Genomic DNA, 26,560 nt, shown 5'->3' with positions numbered 1-26,560 from the left:
CATAAATAGGAATTGCTGTAGACCACCTAAGCACAGACAAAATCAAGCTCAAGCATCCACCTCCCACCCATCCAGGAATAAACAACAATTTTGAAATGTTGGTCAAAACGACTGCCCCTTGATTCCACAACCTACTTGCCCATTTGGCCACCGCCTCCACAGTTTCCAATGTGCCCGGCAGCATATTACACAAGATCGCTGGGTCCTTGAAATAGTTCAGTCCGGTTACTCTATCCCTTCATATCCTATCCTCCTACCCTTCCCCCTCCCTCTTCAGGGACCCCTCTCACGAGCACCTACTTCGCTTAGAAGTGGCTCACCTTCTCCAGCTAGGCGCAGTGGAACGTGTGCCGACTCAGCATTGAGGGAAAGGGTTCTACTCCCATTACTTCCTGACCCAGAAAAAGACCAGGGGATGGAGGCCTATACTAGATCTGCGCCAACTGAACAAATTTGTGAGGATACAAAAATTCTAGATGGTCACACTGGGCACAATAATTCCTGCACTGGATCAAGGGGACTGGTTCACAGCCCTCGACATACAGGATGCTTATTTTCATATATCAATTCATCCAGCTCACAGACACTTCCTATGATTCACAATTGGTCACGACCATTTTCAATAAAGAGTTCTTCCTTTTGGCCTCTCCACAGCACTGAGAGTCTTTTCCAAAACTCTAGCCGTGGTCGTGGCTCACCTCCACAAACATGGGATCACGCTTTTCCCCTACCTGGACGATTGCCTCGTCAAAGGCGACTCCTATGGTGAGACACTTCAGGCTACCCGCTTTGCCATCTCCCTCTTTCACAGCCTAGGCCTCCAAATAAATGTCCAAAAATCCACCCTGACACCTACACAACAGATCGAGTTCATCGGCGCTCATCTCGACTTAATCCAGAGCAGAGCCTTGCTCCCATATCACAGATTCCTTGCTATCACGCAGCTCATACCCACACTCTCTATTCGTCCCAGGACACAGGCAAGAATCTGTCTACAGCTCCTTGGTCACATGGCAGCCACCACCTTCATGGTCCAGTATGCCAGGCTACACATGAGATGTCTTCAGGGATGGCTCAATTCCAATTTCAAACCCAACAGACACACCTTAGGGACGCGGCTAACTCCTTCTCCCAATGTTCTAGCTTCCCTACATTGGTGGACAAGACCAGAAAACATCTGCACGGGGGTTTCCTTCCAGCAACTATCCCCAATGCTCACACTCACCCCGGATGCTTCCCTAATCAGTTGGGGAGTGCATCTAGGGGGACACAGGGCACAAGGCCGGTAGTCCGCATCAGAGACACACCTACACATAAATCTCTTAGAGCTCAGAGCAATGAGATGAGCATGCCTTCACTTTCTTCCCCTCATAAAGAACAAATCTATTCGAGTCTTAACAGACAACATAGCATGTATGTACTACATCAACAGACAAGGGGGAGCCCGATCACGTTCCCTTTGCGTGGAAACCATCCGAGTATGGAGTTGGTGCATACAACATCAAGTACAAATAATTACTTCCTACCTACCAGGCTGCCACAACACTACTGCCGATGCACTCAGCAGGAACTTCTCGACAGAACAGGAATGGGAACTGCATCCCGCAATACGTCAACAGCTCTTCTCCTTCTGGGGCACCCCATCACCCCGTCTTTGCCACACCCCAGAATCGGAAATGTTGGCTGTTTTGCTCCAGAGAGGGACTCGGACCTGCATCCTTAGGAGACGCGTTCCTCATCCCGTGGAACAACTCTCTCCTCTGCACCTTCCCACCAATCCCTCTGCTACACAGGGTTCTTCGGAAGATCGTAGACGACGAGGTCTGGGTCATCCTTATTGCCCCGGCTTGGCCGAGACAGACGTGGTATCCTTACCTACTCCGCATGACCTCCCGTCATCCACAGGCTCTCCCCAACAGGCCAGATCTCCTTTCCCAGGACAACGGACGGGTTCGTCACCCCCAGCTCCAAAAGCTCCACCTGACAGCCTGGTTCCTTCATGGTTCCAAACCCATGAACTAGCCTGGTCCGAGCAAGTCCGATATGTCCTCCTGCACAGTAGAAAAGACTCCACTCATAAAACTTATGTGCAGAAGTGGAAGCATGTCATCCTCTGGTGCTCACATAATCACTTAACGCCCAATACGGTGACCCTCCCTAACATTCTAGACTACCTCTTGAGACTAAAACAGGACGGACTTTCTCTCAGTTCCATCAAAGTACACCAGGTGCTTACCACCTTCCACGACCTGTTAGAAGATTATTCACTCTTTACCCACCCCACCATAAAATGATTTCTCACAGTCCTGCAAAATCTCTACCCTGAAATTTACCCAACAGCAGCTACGTGGAATCTTAACTTCATTCTTCACGCTCTCATGAAACCTCCATTCGAGCCTTTGGCTACCTCCTCTCTTCTCCATATGTCCATGAAGGTAGCTTTCTTAGTTTCAATAACATCAGCAAGGAGATTAGGTGAAATAAGTGCCCTGATGGCCCATCCTCCCTACACGATCTTCTCCAAAGACAAAGTCATTCTGAGACCACATCCTAAATTTCTCCCTAGTATCCACCTTAACCAACCGATATACTTGCCTACTTTTTATCCCAAACCTCACAAGACTCCACACGAGGCATCCCTGCATACTCTTGATGTCAGGTGAGCAATCGCCTTTTACATAGACAGGACTAAGCCATTTTGTAAATCTCCACGACTCTTTGTCTCCATCACCGAAAGATTAAAATGGCTGTCTCTAAACGATGTCTGTCCAAGTGGATCTCTGACTGCATCAGATCCTCTTACCGTATTCAAAATATTCAACCGCCCGAAGGCATTAGAACTCATTCCACTCAAGCTATGTCAACATCTGTTGCCTTCCTGCATAACATACCCATTTCTGACATCTGTAGAGCGGCTACATGTCATCTGAACACACGTTTGCCAAACACTATGCTATCATGCAAGATACCACGGCAGACACCATAGTAAGCCATACAGTACTCTCACTGCCGCATCTCCAAAGTCCTACCGACCATAGTGGGTACTGCTACACGTTCACCTAGAGTGGAGTACCCACAGGGACAGCACTCGAAGAAGAAAGGGAAGTTACTCACCTTGCAGTAACTGAAGTTCTTCGAAATGTGTGTCCCCGTGGGTGCTCCACTCCTCACCCTCCTTCCCTCTACTTTGGAGTACTAGTATAATCGCTCCACGGTAGAGAAGGAACTGAGGGGGGTGCGGGACGCAGGCGCTTAGGAAGATTCCAACGAGACGGGAGATACCAACTGAGCGCCTGTGTCCCGACCAGGCACTGCTACCGAAAATCTCCGATCAACGGCGCCGGGACTCACCGACACCTGGAGTGGAGCACCCACAGGGACACACATCTCGAAGAATGTCAGTTACTGCAAGGTGAGTAACTTCCCCTTTTAACCAATTTTTTTTAATAAATAGACTGTCATCCGAATGAAATCTGTGCATAAAGCTGTAGCTCATGACACAAATGGAAGTGCTTGAGTGTTAAATTGCTGTAGAGTAAAAAGGGTTTAAAATGGAAAATGCCAGCTAGGCTTGTAGCATTTACAAATTGCTGCTGCTCTTCTTTGTATTTTACTGAATACATGTAATGTACCAGTAATGGGCTTAAATTACTCTTCCTAGTACTCCTCGTGCAAACTGCCAGTACTCTAATTTCCGCTGTCTCTGCTTCCATTAACAGACCTACCGGGTGACCATCTAGGAAAAATATTACTAAATAGAGAAAACGAAGATATATTTCAATACGCATACAAAAGCTAAGTGGCAGAGTACATATCACCAAACCAAAGCATCTTTTAAGCGATCAAGTCTGACTGCATCCTTGTCTTTTCCCAAAGGGGGCAACATCTGTGAATCTTGGTTAAGTTGGTTATAGGCTGTGTGGAGACATGAACGTCCTGAGGTAATGGCCAAATTCCTTTTAATGCTCTTGTTAGAGAACCTAAGACAGAGAATCAAGTCAGAGGAAGAGCCTGGGTGAGTGTGTGTGTGTGTGAATAATGGGAAGAAACAGAGGAACTCAGACAGTGATTCACAGGAAGTCAAGCGTGATGAAGTTTATTGAGATTGGGAAATGGGGGCACTTACAAAATAAAGTCAGGAATGCGGAATAAAGTTTATAGGAAAGGCAACAGAGAAGAGTGGCCATGAACTATAGCTGTAGAAGACTTTTAAAATGTCTTCTGTAATACATATATTAAAACAATGAAAGACATTTGAAAATGATAAATTCAAAACCTTCCCAGCACCATGGGCAAGATATTGGCTCTCCCAGTGCCAGGGAATTAACATGCATAAAACATTCCTCTGTGCACTACCTGTATTGTATATAATATAGCTATGGGGACGGTAACCTCCATGGGGCTGCTATGCAGCTTCCTTCACAGAGAGTGTGTGGAGCATTGACTCTGGGGGGCTCCCATCCAAAAGTGATCTGATGTGGAGAGAAAAGTAATCTGCCCCAGGTAAAGGACTGGTGCTAATTCCCCCCTGTCCATACTATGACATAACCAGAGACAGAATTATGATTCTCATATTTCCGTCTCTGGTTGATCCTGGGGCACTGAAACTACATACTGCTCCCTACACATGGCTAGTGACAGATCCACAATCTAACGCTAAATAAGGAGGATTTGATACTTATAAGAATAGATCAGAGATTACTGCATAGCAAATTTATGAGGGCAGGGCAGAAAGATTTTTGACAAACCCTAATAGAAAAGAGAGACCTAGACATATAAGGTAGACCCTTCTAAAAGGATGATAAGAAAACAATGTAGAGATCTCTTTCTCCACTCATGTACCCCACTATTATTGTGAAGTACTTTAATGGGTATTTCTGTTATCCTCTGAAGCATCAAGTCTGAGCAACTGCTAAAGACAGGAATGGGACATGCAGGACGATGGGATGATCAACTCTGTTGACTGATTTATGTCAGGGCAGCTAAATGAGAGAACAACCATGACCAAACCCAGTTATCTGGTCCTGCACCTTATGTAACAAACTGGTCCTGATAAGACTTTTTTACATGCACTTTTTACATTGCTCTCCAGATTCAAGGCTTGTGTTGCTCACCTGCCCACAGTTGGTAAGGGAAATAATTGGACATGCAAACTGAAAGAGCTTCCCACAAGAATTCCAAGATGGTTTTGAGAATGAATGTTAATAATCTCCTCCCTCTCACCCCAATGAGGATAAATCTAAGATCTTTGTGGCATTTTAGCAGATCTGGCCATTTCACTTAAAGTCGGAGGTCTTTCCCCTCTTCATTCACACCGGACTGCATCAGGAAGTCTTCAGAACCTTGATGGGGTGGCAGTGTGATAGGGGACTGGTTTGGGGCTTGAGAGACCTTGGTTTAGTTCCTGGCTCTGCCACTCTCCTGCTGGGTGACCTCAGTCAAGTCACTTTCCTCCATTTGCCTTAGTTTCCCCTTCTGTGACATAGGTATTATGATACTGACCTTTGTTATGTGCTTTGAGGTCTAACAACGAAAAGTGCTGCATAAGAGCTAGCTAGCATTATCATTATTATGATAGGTTAATTTTAAGGGGCTGAGACCTTCATGACAATTTTTTGGAGGAAGAAGGAGGATTTAAAATGTAACTTATTTAAAAAAAAATATGTGTAGCATTAAAATGTTCAGGGGAAAATGTTGTAAAAATAGTTAAATCTATATAGACATTGTTCCCGCCAGGAGGTACAAATAGATACATTTCTAGCTTAAGCAAATTTTCAGACATTCTTGTAATTTTTAGCTCCACAATTTCCCTGCCATTTTTTAAACTGTAGCTTGCGTCTCAGAAAAATTAAAGTGCAAACTCAAATACTAGACTAGCTGAATCTCAGAGTGAGTAACCTGTACATCAGTCCTTCTTCTGACCATCGTGTGAATTTAAACTGCATTGCGGACATTGTGGAATGAACTCCTATGACACTCAAGGCAAGTCAGTGTTTAGTCCTAACTTATTTGGCAGTGTTTCCGTAAATGTTCTCTCCTATTTATCCCTAACAATCATATCTTTGTCTTAAGTTATGTTGGCACTGTAATTTGCAGTTCCTGCAGACATATTTGTGCTAACTGTACTCTTGGTAGCTTGCTAAAAATAGCAGTGAAAATGCAGTGGTGTGGACTGCATAAGCATGGATGTACCTTAAGGTGGACAGGTGGGCTTGTAGGGTATAACTGCACTGCAATAAAAGGCCAGTGGGCATGGCTGTGGTTGGCCTTGGTCAATTGACTCAGGCTCGTAGGGCTTGGGCTGTGGGGCTAAAAATTGCAGTTTAGACGTTTGGCCTTGGGCTGGAACCTGGTCTCTGAGGCCTTGTGAGAGAGGAGGGCCACGGAGCCCAGGCTCCAGCCTGCGCATCTACACTGCAATTTTTAGCCCTGAGGCCTGTGAGCCCGAGTCAGTTGACCCGGGCTCATGACTTGGTGCCCCATGTTTTTATTGCAGTATAGACATACCTGTAGTGAAGCCTGTACCACTGTGTTCTCCTTGCAGTTCTTAGCAAGCTAGCACAGATATATATATGTGTGTGCTGTAAATTACACTCCTGGTTGCAGTGTAGAGGCAGAGATTAGTCTAAATTTCATCTTGAAAACAAGGACCCTCTAATAATTTTTCTCTTCTGTTAATAACTGCTGTTGACATACCAATAATGTACATAGCCTTATCCTTTTGCCTACAATCATCATTGGTTAGCCCCAATGAGCTCTCAGTAGTTTGATAATAAGACTAATTAGCTGGGTTTTTTATCAAGTACTGGAGAGGCAAAGGGGATGGTCTTGTGGTTAAGGCTTTGGACAGGGACATTGAAATCTGGATTCTGTTCCTGGCTCCACTACAGCTGTTCCTGTGCAACACTGGATAAGTCACCTTATCTCCCTGTATCTCAGTTCCCCATCCGTTTTACGAGGATAGTCACGTTTTCTTTCTCCTTCTCTGTGTATTTATATAGTACTTGGAATAATGGGGCTCTGGTCTTGGCTGCGGCCTTCTAAGTGCTACTGTAATACAAATAATAATAATAGGTTTTTGATCAATTTTGATGCGTTTTAAAGATACTTTCCTGCAAAATAAAAGAAGCTTGTTGGTTCTGTTTCTATCACGTGAACATCTTGCCACTTTTCCATGTGGCTCTCTCAACCATTTTTTTCAGTGTTAGATTTATTTTTATATTTTCAAGTCTGTGGCAGGAAGTGGGACATACACTATTGCAAATATGTAGAAGAAAACACCCTTTGTAAACCACCTCTGTGCACCAGAAGTGGAGAATCAACATGGAGCTGGACTGGGCAGCAGCTTGGCTGTTTGTGTGGCTGGCTTAACACACACATTTTAAAGAGAGTGGTCACTTTGGATGGGCTATTACCAGCAGGAGAGTGAGTTTGTGTGTGGGGGGGTGGAGAGTGAGAAAACCTGTATTTGTGCTGGAAATGGCCCAACTTGATGATCACTTTAGATAAGCTATTACCAGCAGGAGAGTGGGGTGGGAGGAGGTATTGTTTCATGGTCTCTGTGTATATAATGTCTTCTGCAGTTTCCACAGTATGCATCCGATGAAATGAGCTGTAGCTCACGAAAGGTCATGCTCAAATAAATTGGTTAGTCTCTAAGGTGCCACAAGTACTCCTTTTCTTTTTGCGACAGCTATGTGTGTGCCATCAGACTATTGTGTGGGTTTTTTTTTTCCCCTACCTGTAGCTTCAAAAGAAGGGTATTTGTTGACACAACGTTTTCCAAAGTTCTGGCAACTGCTGATGACTTTTCCATGGTGCAAACCATTCAACAGTCTGCATGTGCACAGAGATGTATATAGTGACTGTATACTGGACTTATGAAGTATTCAGTCTCGTTATTCATGTTTTTGTTTTTCTAATCATTATAGAAGTAGAAGGATTCCAATAATCCAAATGGTGAAGCGTTACCATTGTTTAAATGTGGGAGTTTAAAATTCTGTACATCTACAGCATCGCTAAAATACTTTTCGTTTATAGTAATGAGTTGGGGGTCCCATTGTGCTAAGTACTCTACAGACATAAAATAAGAGGCAGTAGTCCTTGCTTCAAGGAACTGAAAAACTAAGGCCTTGATCCTGCAAAGATTATGTATATGCTTAATTTTACATTAATTAGTTCTACTGTAGGCCTATTTACCTAGGTGGATAACATTAATCACATACAAATCTTTGCAGGATTGGGGCCTAAATAAAGACAAGATGTATCAGGTAGGTGTAGCACATGCCATCCTGGGAGGAAGACCGAGTAATCTGTAATTGGATTCCCTTTTAGTGAAATTGTTCCAAATAACTAATTATAAACTACTTAATGTGGCTTCCACAGTCTTGTTAGGCGGAGGTCTGGGGTGGTGGTGGTGCTTTAATATAATGCAGAATATGTAAAGATCACATAGTGATCTGGTCCTCAGAAACTTCTAGGGAAGAAGCGGGAGAGGGAAGGGGAGGGGAAAATGAGGGGTTCCTCAATGGCAGTGTTCTCACCATGTACTAGGATGCGGTCTTAGGTTTAGACATTACAGTGACAGCATTGAAGCATACTGTTGACAGTGAGCGGGTGTTGGTGCTCCACTGTTAGAGCTGTCACCTGTTTTAAAAAAAAAAAGAGAGAGAGACATGAGACAATTTTTCCCTTCTGCCCATCTTTGGGGGGCTACAACTGCAGAAGTTAAAGATCACAAGGTGCTTTTTCAACAAGAGGGCTGGGGTACCCTGTTTCAATGGGTGCACTATGCTAACCTGCCAGAGGGGCACTGACCATCTACAACAGCACCGGCTGCCCCAGCACTGCAACCCTAATCCCATCCCAGTGCAGAGGGGCAACAGGGCCAGCCCTGAGTGCCGTTGCAACCCTCTGTGCCAGGTCACCACATCCAGAGCAGGAAGTTAAGCCCAGCCCTGTGGGACAGGAGCTACCACTGCATGGTGATTGCGGAGGGGGCTCATTCTCTAGTCCCTCTTTTGCCTCCAGCCCTGGGGCCTTCCCTCTGCACCAGGCTGGGAGAAATGTTTGCCTGTTTATTGATATCATGATTTCTCTAGGTACAACTGAACCATGCTAAAGCCGCCCTGGAGAGGGTTAGAAACTGCTGTTCTAGCCAACATTCCTGGTCACAGTAAAAAACGTGTTAAATGTTCCTGGCTGTGAATAAGCTGTTGTTGCTCACATAATGACTGCACAGTTTGCCTATAGTCATTGCACTACCTTATCCAACCGCAAAGCATTTGAAAATACATGCAGTATAAAGCCAAATTTTATTCTAGAATGGATGTGTCAGGGCCGAGATGCAGGCGGCCAGGTTTAGTAGTTGGAGCTGGAATCAGAATCAGGGAGTTGAACCAAGGGTCAGAATTAGAGTCAGAGACCATGGGCAAGGAGTCGGTCAAGGAATCTGGTAAGAAGGCAAGGTCCAGTGTAGCAGCCCACTTGTGCGGACAAATTCCTGTGCCTCTCTTTGGATTTAAATAAGAAGCTCTGGCCAATCGAAGTTCATGGTGTACCTTCGGTCAGGCCGAGGAAAGAAGCCCTTCCTGATGTAACTTCAGGTTTCATACTCTCTCCTGCTCAGCTGGTTAATAATGAGCTGCTGGCTGGGAGCAGGGAAGCAACAGTTTGCTGAGGACCCAAGTTCAAAACCTGTGCGATCATGACCGAATGCATATTTTATTACAAGATCTCTTAAAATTACACTTTTAAGATAAATTTGTTGGTAACAAGAGCTTACAGACTTCTACATAATCAGCAGTGGGTTAAAGTGTGATATCTTGCCATTCTTAGTGCCTTTGGTCTGCTCTATGCTACATAGTTAGGTCAATGTAATCTGCCTTGCGTCGATCTAGCTGTGTAAGTGTCTTCACTGAAATTTGGCTCCCGCCAACTTAAGCGCCTCTCTATGCTGGTTTAGTAACACTACCTCCCCAAATGGCGTAGACCACATACATTGGCGTGGTCAATGTAATTAGGTCAATTGCTTACATCGACTATTACTGGCTTTCAAGAACCATCCCACAATGCCCCACGCTGAAAATACAATCGATACAAGTGCTCCTGGTGAGGTTGTGCACCACCATCAGAGGAGCCAAGCGCACGCACACATACAAGTGATTTAATAACTGTGGTGGCTGTATGCTAATGTAAGGTTAGGTTGACATAATTTTGTAGTGTAGACATGGCCTTAGATTTAGTAACTTGGTTTTCAAGGTAAGTAATGATCAGTAGATTCTCAGATCCTACTGAAAGCTGTAATGTTTTATTGTTCAATATGTACAATTTTTTCCATCGCTACATGAATGTTCATCTGTCCAGGGTCTGTCTGAGAGCTGGAAGGAACGCAGGGATTTCCAAAGCATAGTGAGACAAGTTTTGGTGCATTCTACCTGTGTCTGCAACAATTATTGAAGTAAAGAAGTTGGACAGTCTGGCCATTTCTCCTGTCTTTAAAATTGGTTAAAACCTAGCATTTTGAGGTTCTTCCATTCGGAGAACCTTTTATGGATGAAGAATACTATTTAAATTCACAGTATTTATAATTTCTGCAAACCAGACTTCTTGTCCGTTTGGAAGTATTTAAAAACAACCGACTCCCCTGTCCCCCCCCCCCCCCACACACACACACAGAGCGCTATTTCTTTCACTAAGTTAGGCTTTAAAATAATTTAAAGTAGAGACAAAAAGGCTCCAATATCCCCATTTACCAGCAAGTCCACTGTCTCCAATCTGGTTCAGGTCATATTGATCAAGAAATGGGACTCAAGGCTGCTGGGGACATACTGAGTGGGTCCATCAAAGCTGGTTTGTTCACCTGGACACTGGGAGAAATTGCTGTGCTGGAGCAGTTTGAAGCAGCTAAGCAGGAAGAGAAGGGGTGTTTGTGGGGCTGTGTGCTAGGAATTGACTATAGGTGGTAGGATCCATAGCCGTTTAGTTTGTGCAGCAATGTCCGCAACTGTAGCAGGTCTTGCCTAATTGTGCTCAGGGTGAAATTCAGAGGACTTAACAAAAGGCCTGTGTAATGCTTGAAGCCTGCTTCTCAAAGGCATAAGTGAGGCATATCCTGTGTGGCCCTCTACAAAGGGATGCATTTTTAGAAAAGCCTGCTATTGCTTGTTGCAACCAAGTGATTATGGAGCCTGCCACCAGTCTTCAGTACTAGGCCAAATACAGGTTAACAATAAAGTATTTTGTGTACCACCACGGCTAGAAATGGGTACTACTGGGATTGATGCCCTTTCCAATGAGACACAGCCTTTTGTTTCTAGTCCTGATAAATACTGAGATAGTGAACTTTAAGACGGTGACGTTATACTAGTTTTAGATAACTTATTTCTAGTGTCACCTTAGAGACTAAGAAATTTATCTGAGCATAAGCTTTCATGGGCTAAAGCCCACTTCATCGAATGCATGCAGTGGAAAACAGAGTAGGAAGATAATATACAGAGAACATGAGAAAATGGGGGTTGCCATACCAACTCTAACAAGACTAATCGATTAAGGTGGGCTATTAGCAGCAGGAGGAAAAAAACTTTTGTAGTGGTAATCAGGATGGCCCATTTCAAACAGTTGACAAGAAGGTGTGAGTAACAGTAGGGGGAAAATTAGCATGGGGAAATAGTTTTTAGTTTGTGTAATGACTCATCCACTCCCAGTCTTTATTCAAGCCTAATTTAATGGTGTCCAGTTTGCAAATTAATTCCAGTTCTGCAGTTTCTCTTTGGAGTCTGTTTTTGAAGTTTTTTTGTTGAATAATTGCGACTTTTAGGTCTGTAACTGAGCGTCCAGGGAGGTTGAAGTGTTCTCCAATTGGTTTTTGAACGTTATAATTCTTGACATCTGATTTGTGTCCATTTATTCTTTTGCGTAGAGACTGTCCGGTTTGGCCAATGTACACGGCAGAGGGGCATTGAAGAGTTGGTATGGCAACCCCCATTTTCTCATGTTCTCTCTCTTTCTACTGTATTTTCCATTGCATGCAACTGATGAAGTGGGCTTTAGCCCATGAAAGCTTATGCTCAAATAAATTTGTTAGTCTCTAAGGAGTACACAAGTATTCCTCGTTCTTTTTGCTGATACAGACTAACACGGCTACCACTCTGAAACCTATTTCTAGTGTGTTGCTTTTAATTTTCCTGACTCTTGGGGTTCGTGCAGTTGGACTCATGACATGAAGGAAGGTTAGCTTAACTCAAGGAGGGAGATAACAAATAGTGCCATTAATGTTAGAAAATAGAATGCCACAAAATGCTTCTAACATAGCTTTTCTGTAAAATATCTGGCACTTGTTGGAACACCTTGTGTAGCTCCTGAGGAGCTTTCCTCTTTTGTGAGTAATGTGTGCATCTCAGGCTCTCATGCTGATTAAAATCTTCATAATCAGGCCACACCATTGTGTACTGTCCCTAATATTGTGTATTCTGTAATATATAAAATATCAGCAGTAAAAGTGTTGATTCCTTTTTGTCATGTCTGCTTGGGACTGGGATTAACAAAATGCCAGGAAATATAACTAAGTGAAAATACAGTAATTGCTTTTCAGCCTGCAAAGTGAGCTGATTCTTCTCAGGATCGTTTATTTAAATCTGTTGAATGTTACTGTAATTGGTTAACGTGTTATGCACATACGTTTACAGTAGTGGTGTTATAAGGATCTCTTCGAGACTTTCCTCTGTTGTTCCTCTGGCTTCATAGAAATGGTTTCGTATTAACAGCTTTCTTCTGCTCAATAGGATGTGATTTGTTGTAACTGTAAACTGTAAAACTATAAACTGGAACCAGCAAGATGATGACTAACTAGGAGGGAAATGGTTTTAACATGCCTCTGCTTTGCCAAGGAATATGAAAACAATGAGAGCTTTGTCAAGTCTGTGGGTCAGCTAGCCTACTAGTGATATATGGTGTTTTTATAGGCATGCCACATTTTTTTTTTTTTTTTTTAAAGTGCCGTTTAGCAGCTGAAATGTGATTTCCCATCTGTTTGCCCCAACAACTGCGGAACATCACCTTCATGGTTGTGTGTTGTTTAGTAAGGAACATAGAGGCTGACTCCTCTTGGTCCTCTCTGGCAGGCGTGTAGTGCGGTCTGCCTTTATTTATTTTGCAGTACAGTTTGAAAAGCTAAGAATGTGTATTGGTAGCAATTGCCAAGACATTTTGCGTCCATACACTACAGCTCCTCAGCCCTGCTGTAGTCCTTTTCCCTCATGCCAGTGTTTTGCTCCTTGCTTCTCTGTAACCCACTTCCCCTTTCTTTCCAGTTAGTCATGACTAATGCTAAGATTTTGTCACAGATATTTTTAGTAAAAGTCACAAGCAGGTCACGGGCAGTAAAGAAAAATGCACGGAAGCCGTGACCTGTCCCTGACTTTTACTAGAAATATCTGACAAAATGGGGATCTGCGGGTCCCCACACCACCTGCAGCAGGGCAGCTGCGTGGCGGCTTGGAGCTCTGGGGTGCTCTGAGCTCAGCAGTGCACCCCTGCTGCCCACAGCTTTGGAGGTCCAGCCACGGCAGCCAGGTGCTCTGTGTGGTGGTCCCCCCACCAGTCGCAGTGGCCAGGAGCTGTGAGGTGGCGGGGGACCCTGCAGCTCTTGACCGCCGCAGGCTGAAGTCATGGAGGTTGCTGGAAGTCACGGATTCCATGACTAAATCGTAGCCTTAGTCATGATGCACTTTCCATATGTCTCACCCCTACCTGTCTTTCAGGACAAGCTGCAGCACCTTATGTGCCAAACATCCTATCTCCTGGGGCCCAAGCTGTATTAAAACTTAAGAGCTTTCCTACTGGAAGCCTTATGGCAAACTCTTATGGCCAGGCCTTTAAAAAGTAACTAGAGATTTAAGAGAGACCTTAAAAGAGGCTTGCCCTTTAGAAAGTTCAGAGCATCCCTTCCCTTTGAAAATTAAGATGTCTCAGATTGGACACCCAAATCACTAGTCACTTCTGGAAAATCTTGGCCTTGGAACTCCCAGTATTCCTCCTTCAGCCATGCAAAACCCTTGTAAACCCAGAGTGTTTACGGTCTCTTCCATGAAGAATTAAGGTGACTTACTGTGAACATAATCTGCTCTCTTGAAGCAATTTAGAAGTTAATAACTTGCTGAAAATGCAGTGAATTAATGAAACATTAATATTCATAGCACAAATTCCATAGCAGTAGTCAGAAAGTTTTTAAAAACAATAAATAACTGATCATTTTATAGCTTATGGAACCTCGAAGTCCAACAGAGAACATCACGTGCCCGTTTCAGCCTGTTAGTACTAACTCTGGTTGTTTTTCAGATGGATGGAAGATTTCCATGTGAGTTAAATTTACTTATAATGGCACACATCATCAACCTGAGTATAGAAATCCTAGAGAGGCGCTGAATTCCATCCCCACCTCCTCAAAAAATAGCATCCAGCTCTTCTTGAACTGATTTACACTACTTGTTTTTTATTGCTACCTCATAAATTGGTGCTGGATTGTATTTCAACCAGTGATGAAACACACTTGGGGGTAGACTAGATGACCCTTGCAGTCCCTTCTAACACTATGATTCTATGATGTATTGTTTTAATAAATAAAACTCTATTTGAACAGTTAACATTCCTCCACTTTCACTTCAGCCCATGATATCCTGGGTAGTGAGTTACAGGCTGTTTCTTATATTTTAAGTGTCTTTTAATTGCTTTTCACAGTACGGAACGGTACAAGATTTTATGTCTATAAGCTTAAGAGCCATAAAGGAACATATTACCCATGTTGCAATCTTTATCCTAGCTATCTTTGCAAATTCCAACAAACAGCTTGAAGAGTTCCCCAAATACCTACACAAAACTTTAAGGTTAAACTTCAATATCCTAAATGACATGTAGCTTCTCCTCTGCTGGTTGGAGGTTGGTGAGTGAGTAGTAATAAATGTAAATGAAATTAATTGGCCAGGGGCATAGGGTTTTTGGCTGCTTCCAAGAGCAGGATGGCACCTCAATGACCAGTGGTCTGATCTAGGATGGGGAATACTATGTTGTGACTGTGTGAACATCCAGTAAGACACAAGCTGACTGTGCTAGTCAGACTTTTTCCTAGTTCTGTGTCATGAGATGCTTGCTCTCATTACTTTTGAGAAGTTTGGAGTTAAACAGATCCAGCAAAACCCTAAAAATGCTTGAAGTCACACACATAAGGAATCCCATCCGCTTCAGTGAGATTAAAGTTATGCATGAGCTTTACTGTTCGAGAATCAAGGGTTAAATCCTCTTTGCCCCACTGAAGTCTATGGGAGTTTTTCCGTTAAATTTGGTGGAACCAGGATTTCACCTGAGGTTGGTTTGTCTTTCAGAAAGTAAATGACAAAGACCATTACTCACAGTGTTAATACGGTTTCAGTGACAAACGTTTAGTTTTTATCAACCCAGGCACCTGTATTGGGCACAGAGTTGGGATAAAAGGATGAATTCTGACAGGCAGTGTGGTGAGGGAAGCATGATTTTGGGAGGAGAGAAACTAGACTCAGTTGAGGGAACCTCTGTTGTGGAACTTTTTCTCTAATAGATGCTCCTAAATTGAGCTAATTAAATACCTGATGGCAAATTTAGTAGAATGAATGCTTTTATTTCTGATTGTGACTGATCTGTAACCAGATGTATTTTTTCCTCAAGTTTATTTGTCAAACAAGTTGATTCTTGATCTGTAGCTTGGTCATAAACCATTTTCTGACAAGTATTTGATATTTGAAAATCCAGCTATTGGTCATATAGAATTGTTTCAATTTCCTGGCTGGGTGGACTCTTAGAAGCAGTTTCTGATTCAAAATATTCACAATTATCAATTTGAAATCTGCCTTCTGTGTTTGTTTGGTTTTTTTCAGTGGATATTCCTGCCAGTAAACTAGAATGCCTGTGAATATTCACAGGCAATGAGCACACAAGGGATGCAAATGCAGTCAAACTAAATTTTTTTAGCAGCTCTGACAGATATTATTGGAAAACTTTTTGTGGTATTTGCCTATTGCAGCTCTAGTGCTAGAAGGTTCAGATGGTGCTTAGCCTGAACAAGGAAAAAGTTTAACTAAACCAGTAGGAAAACTAGAACAAAACAGTAGGAAGTAGTACAAGGAGGAGCTTAGTAGTACTAGTATCATTTCTTCCTTATAATTTAAAAAAAAAGTTTTATATCAAACTGCCACAGTGGAAATCAGAAGAGGGTCTCAAGTTCGACTCCTTTTGATAAAAATAATATGGGATTGCTTAGAAGAGCATTCTCTGTAAGGGCCCCACAACTCTGGAAGTTGCTTTCCCAGTGTTGCCAACTTGCATTTTTATCATGAGTCTCAGTCCCTGGAGTCATGTGATTAGGTGAGAATCTCAACTTTCATTTAAAGAAAACAGTGAATTTCTGGTCTTCAGGATTGTGTAGGAAAGCCTGAAAATGTGACTCAGTAGCATTCTGGAGTCTCAAAAGCAGAACGCAAACAAAAAATACAGGCCCCTGCCTCCTTTTTTTAAAGAAGATTTCAACTCATTCTTTTCTTTGTGGAGGCCTGACTCGTGACGTGGGAACTCTTGTCGTTGGCAGTACTGTCTTTTTGGTTCAAAATAGTCCGAATCTGATGACCTTTTGGGAACATTTCAAAGCTTACCATCTTTCCTCCCCTTCCACAATTTGAAAATGTTGGGGGAATTATTAAAGGTGGGAAACTGGATGAGGAGGAAGGAAGGGGATTTAAATTCTTAGGTAACCCACCACCAGCAAATCACGTTTTCTGAAGTTGTGCTGCCGCACTTAGAATGTGTTTCAGGTGCGTCAAGGGTCCTTGCTGGGTATGGTTAGAGGTACCTGTTTTAGCACTTCTGTCTACTGCATTATTTACATACTGCATTATTTCTTTTTGGGAGGTTTGTTCCACTGCTGATCTTTCATAGTTCAGTTGTGTATTAGTTGCTGTTTAAGCAGTCAGATTAATTCCATTATTGCCCATCTCTTCTAGGACTGCTCAGTGGGCAGACTTCCCCTACAAACAGCAAATTGGAGAAGCTGGACTCTCAGCAAGTGTTACAGCTGTGCCTCCGATACCAAGATCACCTTCATCAGTGTGCAGAAGCTGTTGCCTTTGATCAGAATGCTCTAGTGAAACGAATCAAAGAGGTATGCTGTACAATAGGTGCATGCTTCTGTCAAAGAGGGAGATAGCTGGGGTTGAACCAGGACTAGCTCAACAGCTATAGCAGTGCTTGCTATAGATCACCTTAAGTCATTTGCAGTAATCCCTTAGGTTCTTCTTTCAAAGGGAAACTTTAAAGGGAAGTAAGTGTGTGTGTGTGTGTGTGTGTATTTGTGCGTGATTGAGTATCCTCTTGGCTTGAGCAATGGACACCCTAAACCTTACTGGTAAAAGCTTTGCCATATGAGACTAGATCATTGGACCAGTATTCTGCCTCATGTAGTGTCCAGTTCCTGATGTTTCAGGCAAATGTATGCTGACCTGCACTTCTAATGCACCTGCCCAGTATGATTCTCAAACTTTTCTTGTTTTTACTGAGTGCCATTTTGTGAGAGAATCTCTTGTGGACCCTCCTTCTCTCCCAGTGCCTGTTAACCGCAGTTGGTTAATTCTCAAAGTGATTCAATGTGGAGACCAGCAAAAAAGGCTTCATGGAGCATGGGTTACCACTAAGCCAATGTTTGAGAATCACTCACCTGGTGAGTTAAGCAATGGCACACATGGGAAGGAAATTAATTTCTGATGCAAGCAGCATACACCTTGAAGCTTGCAACTGGATTATTCTTATATGCATACTTACAGTGTTGTCAATGGTCATAAGACCATACAGATTTCAGAAGTTAAGGTACAGTGCAAGTGAGAGAGAGCTCTTAGAACAGCATGTCTGTCAATAACCAATCCATGGTGGATAACCCCTCCCAAAGCATAGTGCAACACATTTGGGAATGTTGCTTTTGACAAGAGTAAGTGGTGTCACCAAGACCAAATGCACTTAGTATCAACAGGGTGGAGAGTTTGATGAGCAGGTGGTTAATTTGTACCGGCTCCCCATAAACAGTGACCTTGTTTTGTTGCTGTCCTATTGGCTCAAGATTAAGAAACCCCACAATATGAACTGGATAATAAATGTGATTCATGGGCTGTTTTGGAGAACTGCTGTGTTTTCATGATGTGCTGAGTCCAAAATACCATGGGAGCCATATAAAAAAAAAAAATCCCTTTTTCTACTTTGGTGAGTGAAGATATAAAGCCAGCTATTATGCAAGATGTAAAGGTACTTGCAGATGTTGGTGACTCAGATCACATAAATCCAGAATTTATTTAAATTGCCAATTTAATGACATTACAGTGCATTAATTCAAATAGTTTGTCATTCTTTTGGCCATTAGAATGCAAGGGCCAGTGTCAAACTAATTTGAAGGACTGGTAGACTGTACAACTGGCTTCTGACGCAGTTTCACTTTCTGTAGATGGGTTTATTTTATGCAGGGTAAGTGGCATGGCTACCACTCGACTTAATGATTATGATGCTTTCATTTGATTCATAATACCTTAGTTTGTAAAAATATAGTGCCTTGGTCTTGGTTCAGTACTGGAACGCGCAGCTCTCACTAGCCTCTTTATTATGGTCTTCTCTAGTACAACCTGAAGATATGGACAGCTGACCAGTCACTTCTGTTTTTGTCATAACACTTAAGTAGTTTCAGGGCCCTGAGTCCCTCTGCCAATCTGTGTGGTTTTACAACTTACTTTCCTGTTACTTTTTGTTTTCCCCCCTCTCCTGTTGCTGTATATCTGCTTTGGAGAGGAGGTGGGTACAGAGGAAGTCCCTCAATTTAAATAAAATGTGAAGCAAGACATGGGCCCTGTACAGTATTAAACTGACCCATTGTTGACAGTGAGTGCCAGCAATTGGTATAGTTGAACTGGCGGGCTAAATATGACTTAGATACAAATATAGACTAGGACAAAGCAAGATGAGCCCCACCCACTGTCATCGGTAGTTCAGTTTTGCGGTATAGACTAGGCCTAACTGACTATAGAGAGGAAATGGTGAAAGAGAATATATAGCATACAGCAAAAAGCACAATGTTTGCAAGCTAGAGGGAATACACTCTCTCTTCTCCATACTGGTAAAGTTTAGTTGTTGTTTGTTTTAAAGTAGGTAAACTGCTTCTGACAGAAGTGTTGTTTGTTTGACAATACCTCCTTAACTTTCCTCAAATGCTTGTAACCTTCAGTCCTCTATTTGTCCTACCTCTCAGGGCCAGCCACCTTTCCTCAGGCCTTACTGACCACATGACCATAGTCAGGTCCCTTTTTCGGTGTCACCTTGACTAAGTGCACCATGGCAAGTGCTTTTTGCTCCTGAGTTTTGCGAGAGGATGTTTCTTTTGACAAAGTAGGGCGGTGAATTTACAGTTCCTCAAAAACTCATCATCTGACACAAAATGGTCTTAAATAAAAAGAGAATCATTTTAAAATACCCATCTCTCAGACATACAAAGGGTTACATGGCCATTTTAAGGGTATCTGCTCAAATGTAAGAAGAAGCATCAAAAGGAAAATATTCATCAATCACTTTCTGTCTTGCCTTCCACAAACAGCTGTTATTATCTCTAACGAAATTAGGGCTTGTCTACATGCACAGTTGTTTCAGTGAGTTAAGCTAAACAGGAACATGGTGCTCTTGTTCCTGAATAAGGCTGTTCACGCATGGAGTTGGTCAGGAATGGCTGCTGCACTTCAAACTCATACCCTGTTTCAATGTGTACTAGCTTTCAGTTATGGACACACACAGAGTACCACCACCATCCCTGCCACAGCTATCTGTCTGCTTGTGCTTTAGCTTAGCTAGCATCATTTTGGACGTGAATTGTCTCTGAGGGACAGTGTTGACTTAGGCTGTATCGATGGCTGTATTGAGGCCTTGGTCTATGTACAGTTTTTGTACCAACATTGGTGTAATTGTTTTTATCAAAATAGGCTGTTTGCATAGCTGAAACGGTGTTTTTTACAGCAAGATAATTAATGCAGATAAACATGTAGGAAAGAAGTTACTAGCTAAGAAAAACCCTTGGATAACAGATAAAATTTTTGCTCTGATGGGTGAAAGAAGGAAAGTAAAAGCACGAAGATCGACATCAGAAAAAGAGAAACACCAGGGATTGACTAAAATGCTAATCTGCATTTATTCTTTATCAAAGTCTAAATGGTTGAATGAGAAATGCACAGAAATTGAACAAATAAAGTGAGATATATCAAAAGATAAGAGTCTTTGATTACAGAAGAAAAGTAATCAATATGTCCCTTAAGGACAAAAGTGGACACTATTTGACAGACCTTAAAGACAAGAATGAGAGATGGGGAGAATATATCAAGGAATTATATTGTGAAAAACCTCAACTAGAGACCAGTCAAGTAAGCCCACCAAAAATGGGTGAAGAAATCATAGCATCAGTACAAGGACTTCTGAATGGAAAAGCATAGCTTGTCATGTGAATTGTTCGAAAGAATAGGGGATGAAGGCTTTAAAGCCCTGTCAGAGATAATGAAGAATGTTTGAGACAGAATAGCCGGAAGATTTTATAATCTCACTTTGTATTCAAATCCCAAAAAAGAACAATCAGCGTCGTGTCACATGAGACTCTTGCGAGTTGTTCAAGATTGTATAAAAGAAAAGATTGATAATGAAATACACGAACAGCAATACAGCTTCAAACATGGAAAGCCATAATAAATGACTTCATGAACTTAAAGCTCATACTAGAAAGATCATTTGAAATGGGGAAAATAGTATACGTGTGTTTCATTGACTTCCCTAAAGCATTTGACAGAATCTACCACTCACGGATTTTGTTCAACTTTTGTAGCGAGTGTTTGAAATTAATTGAAGAAACAGAAGATGGTATTAAGGTGAATGGAAAAATGGTGAATAACGTTCGCTGTGCAGATGACAGTGAAGTTGGCTGATTCAAAAGAATGTTTGTTGGTTTTGAAGTTAGCAGAGATTTATATATGAATGTGGTCTAGAGTTGAATGGGTCAAGTTAAAAACTATGCTACTGTGTGAGGAGCCTGGAAAAACATGCAAGATTGCCGTGAGTGACACAAGTGTACATCAAGTGAGAAAGTACTACCACTTAGGAAGCATCATTACAGAAGATGGAAGATCAAAAACTGAAAGCAACACCATAATATCAAGAGCAAAAGGGACATTGTGGAAGAATAAACATCTGAGTCAGAATTTAGTCTTCAGATTTGTCACTTCTCCTAAAAACTTATATTTGATCTGTGTTTAAATTATAGCTGTTGTCAGGGTTCCTTCCCCACTCTGAATTCTAGGGTACAGATGTGGGGACCCACATGAAAGACCCCCTAAGCTTATTCTTACTAGCTTAGGTTAAAAACTTCCCCAAGGTACAAACTTTGCCTTATCCTTGAACAGTATGCTGCCACCACCAAGTGTTTTAAACAAAGAACAGGGAAAGAGATCACTTGGAGATGTCTTCCCCCCAAAAAATATCCCCCAAGCCCTACACACCCCCTTTCCTGGGGAGGCTTGAGAATAATATCCTAACCAATTGGTTACAAAAATCAAAAAAGACCCAAACCCCTGGATCTTGGAACAATGGAAAAATCTGTCAGGTTCTTAAAAGAATTATTTTATTAAAGAAAAAGAAAGGTAAAAATAATCTCTGTAAAATCAGGATGGAAAATACTTTACAGGGTATTCAGATTCAAAACACAGAGGATCCCCTTCTGGGCAAAAGCTTAAAGTTACAGAAAACAGGAATAAACCTCCCTCTTAACACAGGGAAAATTCACATAAAACAAAAGATAAACTAATCCGCCTTGCCTGGTTTACCTATTCTGGTTGCAATAGTGGAGACTTGGATTAGGATGGGTTGGAAAAGATGGATTTCTGTCTGGCCTCTCTCAGTCCCAAGAGAGAACAACCATGTAAACAAAGAGCACAAACAAAAGCCTTCCCCCGCCCCACCAAGATTTGAAAGTATCTTGTCCCCTGTTGGTCCTTTGGGTCAAGTGCCAGCCAGGTTAGCTGAACTTCTTAACCCTTTACAGGTAACAGGATGTTGCCTCTGGTCAAGAGGGATTTTATAGCACTGTATACAGAAAGGTGGTTACCCTTCTGTTTTGTATTTATGACAGCTGTGAAACATGGACATTCAAATAATGTATAATAAAGAAACTACAATTTTTGAATTATGGTTTTATAGAAGAATTCAAAAATATCATGAGTAGGCCACATAACCAACGAAAAACTATCTGAGATTATTGGAAATCTAACACTTGTTAGAGATCTTATGAAAAGAGATTTGATTTGCAGGACACATTTTAAGAGGTTCAGTGGGTGATGCATGTTTAAGGGAATAGGAGGAGAAAGTTGATGGCAGAAAATGAGACAGAAAAAGAAGAACTTGGATGAATGATGTGGTATCCCGGTGGGATCAAAATGACTTCTCCATCCACAAAGGAGATTAGCAGAGGATTGTACAGATTGTGATACCAAGTTTGTGAACTTCTAGTAATGGAGATACCACATGAGAAGAAGAATTAATGCATATTGGTTATCTTGCTGTAAAATCCTAGTGAAGGCAAGGCAAGGTGGATTTTTTTTTTAAACTGTGATGTAACTAGGAAAGGTCAACCACAGGTTGGGGATGTGTTGTTGACCTCACCTAATAACAGCACAGTAAAAATCACCTGCAACTTGTCTTCACTGGGATTTTAGAGTGAGATAGCTAACTGTAAAAAAACAAACAAAAAACCTAAAAAACAAAACAAAAAACCCTTCCTTTTTTGGCAATGAAGACATAACCCTAGTTAAACCACTGTAAGACCGCTATTGTGTACGTAGTTACGTCAGTGTAAAGATCCCTTAGGCCAACTCTACACTATAGACTTTTGCTGACACAAGTTACCTCGGTGTACAGCCACGAACTATTGTATATTGCTTGAGCACCTGCACACTTGGATGTTGGGTTGGTGTTGTGTGTATGCATGAGTGGCTGCATTGGTGTAAAATACATTGCACCATGGATAGGGATCCCAGTGGGCCCTGAACTGCCATCCAGCTCAGTGCCTTGTGGGACATTTTTGTAGTGCTTTATGGGATATCATACATTTGCCCATGGATCTCTGAGAGCTAGGGATCAAGTTCCCACCATGCCACTTTCTCCATCCAATAATGCTTATCCCATCCTATAATTTTGTGCCATTTTAAAAAAATACAACCTCCCACAGTCCTGCATTCTGCTTTTCAGTCTCTGCCATCTTTCTGGCAGAAGTGTGCACCCTACATAGTTCAGCATAATTATCATGAGTGTTGCTGATACCGGACACATGATTGCCCTTTATTTGCAGAACTATGTGTGTGTGTGTGTGTGTGTGTGATGAGGAAGATGCAGAGATGTTTCAGCACAATAACTGGACGCTGATGGACACAGCAAAAAAAAAAAAAAAAAAAAAAGGGCGAGGCTGTTGCTGGTATTCATGGAACAGCTCCACACCACTGCTTCTGTCCCAGAAAAAACGAGCACTGATTGGTGGGATTGCATGGTAACGGGGGTATGGGATAACAAGCAGCGGCTGCAACACTTTTGAATGCAAAAGACTACATTCCAGGATCTGTGTGCTGAGCTCACCCAACCCCTCTAGCACATGCACACCAGAATGACAGCTACATTGGTAGTGGAGAAGCAAGGGGGGATTATGCTCTGAATACTTGTGATGCTGCCGTATTGCTACCAGTCAATGGGTAATCAGTTTGGCTTTGGAAAATCCACAGTAAGGGCTATTTTTATCCAAGAGTGTAAGGCTCTTGCCTCCTGATATACAGGATTGTGACTCTCTGTGAAATGCAGGAAATATTGACTGAATTAGGGGCTTCCAAACTGCATGATAGGTGGCATGCATATCCCTATTCTGGCACCAGCCCACCTTGCCATTGAGAATATCAACAGAAAGGCATACTTTCCTGTGGTTTTGCAAACCCTGTATTGCTGGAGATATGTTACTGTTATCAGTGTGGGCTGGTGAGGGAAGGTGCATGACATCTGCATCTTTAAGAACACAGGACGTTGCAAGCATGGACACATCTTCTCAGCTGGTGTATTATCATCGGCGAAGTTGAAATACCAGTTAGTGATTCTGTGGGATCCAGCCTACCCCTTGTTTCCCTGGCTCAGGTAGCTGTAATTGGCCATCTCAGCAGCACCAAGGAAAGATTCAACTACTGGTTTAGCAAGTGCAGAATGACTGGAATTGTGCTTTTGGTAAACTGGAAGGATGTTGGCGCTATCTGTTCACTGGATTGGATCTCAGTGTGGGAAACAGCCCCATCGTTATTGCTGCATGTTGTATGTTCCACAGTATCTGTGAGGGGAAGGTGAAAAGCTACTGCCAGGGTGGAGGAGTGAGGTGGAGTGGCTGTCTGCTGAATTTGAACAACCATACCCAAGGACTATTAAAAGAACCTATCCTGGAGCTGTACAGCTCAAGGAGGCCTTGAACGACAATTTTAATAGTTAGGCACATTTAAATGTTTTCTGATGAATATGTTATGAAACTGTTCATGTGTCTGTTATTGCCTGCTGCTGTAAATTCTGTAATGTATGGTACAAACTAGGAAATCTGGGTGGGTTATTGACCCCTGCAATGAATTCCTCAATGTGTGGTGTAAACTGATAAAGATAATTTGAGTTTCCAGAAATAGAACTTTGTATACAAAGAAACAGGGCAACAAAAGTAAAATGAAAACAAATATATAAGATAAAAACAGCTTGCCAACATGAACCACAATTTAAATCCTCGCATTCAAATTTGAAGTAAACAGTAATCGTGGAACAACCGATCCCTCAATTCTCAAGCCTCCTCCAAGGTCAAGTCACATGGCCACTCTACTCATTGTGCTCATGAGCTGAGGCCTTAGAGGCCTAGTAGAGCTCACCAAACATATACTCCCTTAGTCTGCTTCTTTCTCTTCCTGATAGGGGTCAGATGTTTAGAAGTCATGAAAGGAGAATCTCTCAAGGTCACCATACCAGAGGCTACTGATTAAAAGAGACAGACACACAATTAGATGTCAGTGTTTCTGTGTCTGATTCATAGTTGTGCTTGCACAGCCTCTTCTCCCCATAGATTATGGAGATCGAAGATTACTTTCCTGCTCCAGGCAGGAACTTGTCTAGTAGCAAGTTCTCTCTATGTGGAGCTGGCATAGTTAGATGCACACAGCTGAAGTGAGCTGGTAGGTGTGCTTACCAAGGTAGGCAATCAGTAAAAGGCATTTCAAAAACAGGTGGGTGGTCTTCTGGTGTCTGTGACCTCTGGGTAGTGGAGTTCAAAATTGTTACTGGAGCAGCCATTGTCATGAGGTCAGGGGCATAGTGGGAGAGCTTCTGGAGGACTCTTAGGGCAATACAACTAATGCGGTGTTTTCACTTGCATGGTACTGACCTAAGGAGGTCGATTTGTGACTCTGCATCAAGGCGGTGGCTTTATTGCATCGCTGTAATGGGATGTATGTGTTGGCAGGAGACAAATTTTAGTGTAGACACATTCATAGCTAGGTCTACACAAGTTGACTTAGCTTGATCAAAGTTTGTAGTGTAGAGCAAGCCTTATACTGGTAGAGCTTATTCCTGTAAAGGCACCTTTATTCTGGTGTAATTGCGTCCACACTAGGGAGGGTTGTACTGCTTTAACTAAACCAGTATAGTGAAGTGGCACAACTGTTGTGTGTAGACAAGGCTTAGGGGCTTGTCTACAGTGCAAAAGTTGTACCAGTTTAACTGAAAACTGTTTTGTAAACCAATGCAAGTCTTTTTGGATGCTTTTACTTTGGCTTAAACCTGGTTTATTCAGGGTTCAGCTTAATTTGGTTCAGCCTCTTGTATTGGTTTAATAAAATAAGTTTAACTTCAACCAGTTCGACTTCTGTTTGTAGACAAGGCCTAGGAAAATAGTTAACATTTAAAAAATGTCCTAAGATGATTTAAGCAATGTGATTTTAAACAAGACTTTGCACAACAAACAGTCCTTGAATAAAAACATCTTACCATGGTTTTTAAACCCAACTTTCCTTGGACTACAGTAAGTTCAATGTCCTGTTTAAAAGCCTGTTAGCTATCATGTTTTAAAACCAGGACAGTTTTCCTAATCTAGAAATTTGAGCCCTGACTCCTTTAAATTAATTCCCAGTTAAAATTATTTTTCATTCTGTGTCAGACATGAATTATTGACATATGAATCACCATCTGTCACAATATTGTTTGCAGTATTGTTAGGTCACCATTGCTTGTTACATGACTGCCAAACTGTGCAATTAATACAGCTTTTTTTTCTGACTGAAAAACTACAGAAAGAACAACTTAGATTTTTGTGTGTCAGATTGTGGAACTTTAATTCTGTGTTATGGCACTTGATATCACCTGTCAGTTTCCCACCAAAATGACTTGTGTAGGTTTGTCTGGGTGGTATATCTGTCCTTTAGCGGAT

The 26,560-nt window shown here is 42.2% G+C and overlaps 1 protein-coding gene across 1 annotated transcript in view; it reads left to right on the top strand.

Moving 5' to 3' along the window:
• Positions 1-26,560, top strand: part of BORCS5 (BLOC-1 related complex subunit 5) — a 126,132-nt gene that overhangs the window by 74,162 nt on the left and 25,410 nt on the right. Inside the window, exon 3 of the mRNA XM_084636717.1 lies at positions 17,025-17,182. Coding sequence (XP_084492843.1) covers positions 17,025-17,182 — 158 coding nt within the window. The remainder of the gene's footprint in view (positions 1-17,024; positions 17,183-26,560) is intronic.

Source organism: Lepidochelys olivacea (genome assembly GCF_965140295.1).
Source record: "Lepidochelys olivacea isolate rLepOli2 genome assembly, chromosome: 1".
Taxonomy (NCBI): domain Eukaryota; kingdom Metazoa; phylum Chordata; order Testudines; family Cheloniidae; genus Lepidochelys; species Lepidochelys olivacea.
The sequence above is the reverse complement of the archived record's forward strand: the minus strand, read 5'-3'. Positions and strand labels throughout refer to the sequence as shown.